At 38.3% G+C, this 6,603-nt stretch overlaps 1 protein-coding gene across 1 annotated transcript; it reads right to left on the reverse strand.

Moving 5' to 3' along the window:
- Nucleotides 1-3,295: 3,295 nt before the first annotated feature.
- Nucleotides 3,296-6,320, reverse strand: LOC113674047 (uncharacterized). The gene is made up of 2 exons (XM_027190519.2): nt 6,189-6,320; nt 3,296-5,241 (listed from the first exon to the last, which is right to left on the reverse strand). The coding sequence occupies exon 2, from the start codon at nt 5,231-5,233 to the stop codon at nt 4,169-4,171; it is 1,065 nt and encodes a 354-aa protein (XP_027046320.2). The 5' UTR covers nt 5,234-5,241; nt 6,189-6,320; the 3' UTR covers nt 3,296-4,168.
- Nucleotides 6,321-6,603: the final 283 nt, after the last annotated feature.

The following is a 6,603-nucleotide window of genomic DNA, read 5'->3' on the forward strand; positions in this document are numbered from 1 at the left end:
TATTCGGACCGTAAAAATAGAGATGACTTTTCATTCGAATGAAAACGAGAAAAAAAAGATGGCCAGAGGCATCATCTCTCAAATCAAACCAGAAAAAGTTGACTGACGCGCTTTCGCAGAACTCGCAATTTTTGAGTTTTTCACCCCGCTCAACCAGCTCGATTTGATTGCACTGATTTCCACTCTGAAGTTAATTCCAGTTACCCGACTTTACAGATTATATTAAGTGCCATGAATACAAAGTGACTTGTTTTTCAATCAGGAGATTCGTAGACGAATATTGGCCAAAGTATTTCAAATCCTTGAGACGGTTCGTCAAGTGTTCCCAAAAGGAGTAGAAGCGACTTAAGCACTCATGAAAGAATCTGTTATCGGCAAATACTGTTTCTTGCATTTAAACTGAAGCAAGATACATGCATTTGGTATGAAATAATAGAAGTTTTACCGACAACTTACGTGGATTTAAATATTCAAAATATTTATCTATCGGGTCCATTTAACGGCTAACCGGTTTATTTTTTTAGAACAACAGTGCTTCAATAAACGATAAAATTTATTTCGAATATTTCAATGGATCAATTTTTAGCAAAAATTTGTTTTCTGCAAAATCACCGAAGAAGTGTGTGTTGGTCGGAGGAAACTTTTCGGGGTATCAGAAACATCCTTTTTGTCAGAACTTTAAGTTTGAAGCCCAGCTTGAGCGCTAGCGGCCGTCCAGTTTTACGCTCCAAAGTTAAGTCCAACGAATTTTCTCTCTATGGAGGCCACGTCTCTCCATAAACTGTAAAAACGAGTGATAGAGCCATGTGTTTAGACTGTAGTGATTGTTTATTCATAGTATACCACGACTCAGTTTCATTTCTTAGAGAGGAATATTTTTATGACTTGACGACTGTTGACCCTAAGCTGTTTCATTCCGTTAACAAGAAGAACAAGGTATACATTTGGTTATAACGTTCTCATTCGGGAAATAAATACAAGGATAATCTTCAGTTATGGAAATCCCTTAAAGATTGTCCAATAGAGGAGCGTATGACGGCTGGGTTTAAATGCATGATTTTAGTTTCGTACAGAAGTGTGTTTCACGATAAGGCTCACTGATAAATAACGGTTTGCAGGTATCATACGAGTCAAAAGAGAAAACATGTAGTATTACAGACTCTTTGGAAAAATAGGAGTCGAGCGATTGTCATGTTGAAAAGCTTGAATACCGCGGGTTCATAGAAAAGCCCTGGCTTGCACGAAGTTTTTTAAGTTTTTAATTTCTTTCTGTAGTGACGAAAGAAGTCTCAGCCAAAGTTCTCGCCATACTTAATTGTTTCTTTGACGCGTCTTTCAACGAAATTTCATAGCATCTTATTCATTAGAGAGAGAAAATTTGACATAACCTAAGCAAAACATATCTGTCCATTTCATTTTTCTGCTTCAGTTTCCAATATCAGCCTCCTGTGTATTCGAGAAAATGATGGCGTGCGAAAACAAAAGATTGGCAGCCAAGAGTTAAATTTGTAATCTCGTTCAGAAACTTTAATTTAATCTGAAACATCGAGTAACCGTAAGTCCACAACCTTAGTTATTGAGCGATTTTCATCTAATCGAAAATAAGAACAGTTTTGAAACGATGGATACTCTCAAGGAAGTACTTGCGCCAAAAGCATTCAACAAAATTAGCTTCGTTGCAGTTTTAATTTGGTTCGTATCTATGTCACCACTATTTATAGTCATAGACAAAGCTAAAACTTGCGAAAGCCTCTTCAAAGAATCACAAGACCATCATTATTACATTATTTTCTGTCATAAAAATCGAACGAATTGCGAGATCTGTTACTCCAATGTGTATGGAAAAGCTCGCGAAACTGTACAGATTTGTTTCTGTTGGTCTCTGGTAACCATCGTTACAACTTTTCTAATGTAGCACAAACTAACTTTCATGTGGATCTCAAATACACACGAAGGATTTTTTTTAAAGAAATTACACCTGAAAAATTTTATTTCTGTGATGTATTTGCTGAGATCGATGGTTTCGACGTAAGAATTCTGGTAGCTTCGAATTCAAAACATACCCGGTCTTGTATGTAATATCATGTTAACTCAACGTTTACATTAAAGAATATAAACATTCTTGTGACACAAATATCAAATATCAGTTAAGTACAATCGAAACCGCAATCAAATTTTCGCTGTGTAGGGAGCTTCGCAGATAACAGTTGCACACCCTTGACCGCAGTCACGTGATTATGCCTATCCATCATTGTGGCAGAGCATCGGAGCGCGGAATCCGAAGGTCTGAGGTTCGATCCTTCATGGGGACTCAGGATTTTTTCTTTGTCCCACGTTCGTGCCAAGACGATAAACATCTTCCTCTATATCATTTAATGTAACTTAGTCCATGGTATTCTAATAAAGCAGTTGTGTAGAGCACCTGGTCTGATTCACGCATTACTCTATAGTAGTATATCGATCCCTAATACACAACAGATGCTGCTTTCAGTGCTTCTGGATTAAAACAGGTTAACTGCCTGTAGTAGGTGTAAACAAGAGAGACCAATTTCAAGTCACCATTGTTTTAACCCTTTACACCCTAACATCAGTATGCATATTCTCCATACTGTTCTCTCTACATTTACTAAGGAGCTGACAAGGAGAATTTGTTTAACAAACAAGAGCTTCTTTAAATGGTGATCATTTCCTTTATTCTCATTACCTTAATGTTCGATTCAGTAGTGACATTGTGAGGAGAAATTAGATCCTAGTCAATCTTCGAGATAAGAGGCTAAGTTTTTGCATCTGGGCCCATTTCTCGAAGATCCCGGTAACTTAACGGGCCTCTGAAGCTGTTCTCTCTTCATTAAAGATTGGAGTTTTAGCTACCTAGACTTTCGAGAGACCAGACCCTGGATTGGTAAGGATAACTAACGAGCAGGCCGTAATTAATAGCATCTCGACACTAGCGTTTGTTTGCATGCGAGAAAGTCTGAGTCCTTGAGTAACGCGACCTGCAGGTCCTGCGGCGCTAGTAGCGTGATTTTTATCAAGAGAAAAGGAACGTCAGTCGGTTAAGCTCTAATTAAAAAAGAGGAAGGAACTTTACTAGGAAGCTGGGTGACAAATTGGATTTTCTCCGCATTAATGCATGTCATTACAGCATACATGCATTCTTCTGAAAGCCAGCGTTCTTCTAATACTGTACATGCCTTTTCACCAGCCTCATGGAACAGATACGAAAGGAACTGCTTGAACAACAGTAGAGACTGTAAAGTGAACACAAAATAAAAAGAGATGTAGTGTGTTCAAGTGTTGCACAACATTCTTTTCATCATTAAAGGGAACATTTTTTTGAAAAAAACAAAAAAAACTTTTACTTACATTTAATTATACCCTATGGCTAGAAGAAAGGTATATAATCAATTTCTATTCAATGATATTCTATGGTGCTTTAAATTTTAATTTCCTGGAGACTCTGGAGAATTTGAATGATTTTCTTGAAAAAGAAAAATGCAGTGTAGCAGCTTCAAAACTGACCAAATGTTAACTTGTTACCCCCCTGTCTCTTAAGTAGCAATACAAGCAGGTTCACTTCTCATGGTACTAGAACCAATGAGAGCATGCAGGCTTACAAGTTCCCATTGTGGAAAATAAAAAATTTAAAACATGTTTTTGGCATTTCAATTACTTAAAATGTTTTCTAAAATACTTTTAAATGTAACATAAATTGACGAAAAGAGACAATTCATGGCTTCCTCAAAACTCTACATATTAATATGTTCATGTTCAGCCTTCCATTGCCGTAAATGAACAATGTTCCACCTTTTATAGTCATGTCTCATTATTCCTCCAAGACCTCCGTTTCCCACTCAACTGTTGTGACATCAAAAGTAAGCAAGAACATAGTTGGTCCAACTTCTTCAATATTCTTTTCAATTCTTAATTCAGGTTCCCCATAATGGCCCTGAAAGCTAAGTGTAAGGCTTATGGGCATTGGATTCTCCTTTGACAGGACTACTTGCCTTGGGAACTTGACCTCAAAGGGCTCCTTCATCAACTCTATATCTTTTTTGAGAGGAGGAATCTCTACTTTCACTTGTTTTAAAAATGAGTAGGGTGTTTTTGTGGCCGGATCCAGTCCCTGAATCAACAGTGAGTCATTCCTGACATCAACTTGGAAGCATCATTTGAGCTGAAACTGTGGCACTTCAAGGCCGAATTCTTTCAAAAGTTTGAGTAAAACAATGTCAATGGTAGCGTGAACTTCCAAAGCACATCTTTTGTTGAAAGGTGTTTTCTGGAGGTTCACAATCACCACTTTAGCTCCTCTTTTGATCATGTCCCCTGGTATGTCCGCAGCCGGGTAAACCCTAAGGCTTGAACCCAGAACTATGCATAGATCTGCAAGCTTTGCATTTTCAAATGCACTGTCTAGTTCATCCTCTGGAACATCTTCATTAAAGTTTATTATGGAGTCCACAAGGGGGCCACGGCATTTGGGGTCATCACAGGTACGGCCTGTCAAATGGTCATGTACAGCTTTGGCTGTGCGGGTTCTATAGTCACGCATAAACTTTGACCCACACTTTAAACAATGTTCCATGTTTGTATTACCATGCAGCTCAGCAAGGCACTTGGGATCAAGGCGTGAGCGTCTGTGCAGGCCATCAGTATTTTGGCTGACCACAAACTTTACTAGGCCTTCCCTCACAAGCTTAACTATTGCCATATGTGATGGTGATGGCACAGCTTTTAACACACTTTGCACTTTTTTTTGCTGGGAGGGTAACTTGATGCCATGAGCCTTGCGCTCCCACACCCCAGGGCCAGTGGTTAGAACTGTGTTCACACCACTCCTAAAATCAGGAATACCAGTGCTTGTGCTGATACCAGCTCCTGTGAAGACAATACAGTATCGACTCTCACGAATCCATTGAGCCAGAACCTGAATCTTTTCTGACAGCACATCCTCTTCATCAAAATACTCCTTCTTCTCAAACTTACTCGATATTGCATTTGATCTTGGTTTTGGTTTGGGAGCAGCAGACCCATAAGATGGTTTCAAGCCTGATGCCTTCCCATGTCTTGCTTGTGGAACTTTTGAGCCAGCTTTGCTAGGTGTGGTCATAGGGGCATTCTTGTGGTCTTCTTGAAGAGCCGCCTGGGTTTTCTGAGCTTGGGCGAACATTGCTTCCATGTGTGATCCAGATGCTTTTGAATTGGATTTTGATGCGAAATTTGCTGCCATGGACAGAGCTGATGAAAAAAGAAAGAAGCTAAATATTAAGTTGCAATTTCAACAGAATTAAACAAATCATTGCGAACCACTAATTACAAACCACTCCATGCAGGGATCTTGAGATTCGGATAATGAGGAAGGTTGCCCATGACATCATCATTATATTATTGTTAACACCCTGTCTCCAAACTTTTTCTATGCCTTACCCAACTAACAATTGTAGTACGTAGAGTTTAATTGATTTCTCAGCTGTATTTTCATTTTATTAGCTTAGCTAAGCAACTCCTATAGAGTAACCATTTTAAAATCTGTCTGACGAAACAGGTTTTAAGTATTATTAGGTATTAGTATTATTGTCCCAGGACTTCCCGCCAATTTTGTGTTATCTGCGAAGCTCCCGGCCTGACTAAAATATTGCATCTGTTTCCCATTTTAAAAAAAGTAACCCGAAAAGAACTTTTATACATTTTCGTATAGAACTGGACTCAACCGACATTGAGAAAAGGAGAGATCGCCAGCCGAATAGCGAAAGCCTGTGACAAAATTAGATACTTAGTTGTTTATACAACCCACTCAGCAAAAATTTAATTTCGGTTTCAATTAAACTTAACTAATATTTGATATTTGTGTCACAAGAATGTTTATATTCTCTAATCTAGACGTTGAGTTACCATGATATTACGTACAAGACCGAGTATGTTTTGAATTCGAAGCCACCAGAATTCTTACGTCGAAACCATCGATCTCACCAAATGCATCGCATAAATAATATGTTTCAGGTGTAATTTCTTGAAAATATTCTCTATGTGTATTAGAGTTCTCCATGAAGTGTTGCATTATAAAAGTTGTAACGATGGTTACCAGGGACCAAGAGAAACAAAGCTGTACAGACGTGGGAGTAACAGATCTCGCAATTCGTTCGATTTCTATGACAGAAAATGATGTGAACAAAAGAACAACTTACCTTATGATGATCTTGTACTTCGTTGAAAAGGATTTCGTAATTTTAAGTTGTGTTTCTATGCTACGACTATGAAATATTAGGGAGTTTCGCAGCTTATCGACTACAATCTAAGACTGGAGCGAACACTTGGGTACCAGTCTCTTCCAACAATAAGAGTTGGGATAAAACATCATCGTCGTCAAACCAGATTTCTTAATTATTCAACGCTTTTAGTACATAATAAAAAATGCAAAACTAAACAAAACGAAAAAGTGCCAATAACAGTTGAGTTCTTGACAACTTCAAAAGTTTTCAAAAAATCTTTATCAATTAGTTTTGGATTTTTGGAAAATCCTATCCTTGTAGAACCACAGGCAAATACCAGGGTAGAGGGGTAGGGATAATTGAGCCTGTGGTGGAGGGTGGGTGGGACAGA

Source organism: Pocillopora damicornis, chromosome 3 (genome assembly GCF_964200805.1).
Source record: "Pocillopora damicornis chromosome 3, jaPocDami1.2, whole genome shotgun sequence".
In the NCBI taxonomy this organism is placed as follows: domain Eukaryota; kingdom Metazoa; phylum Cnidaria; class Anthozoa; order Scleractinia; family Pocilloporidae; genus Pocillopora; species Pocillopora damicornis.

Bases quoted from the DNA above. Each gene is read 5' to 3' on its own strand.
- LOC113674047 (XM_027190519.2), bottom strand. From the start codon at position 5,233: ATGGCAGCAAATTTCGCATCAAAATCCAATTCAAAAGCATCTGGATCA.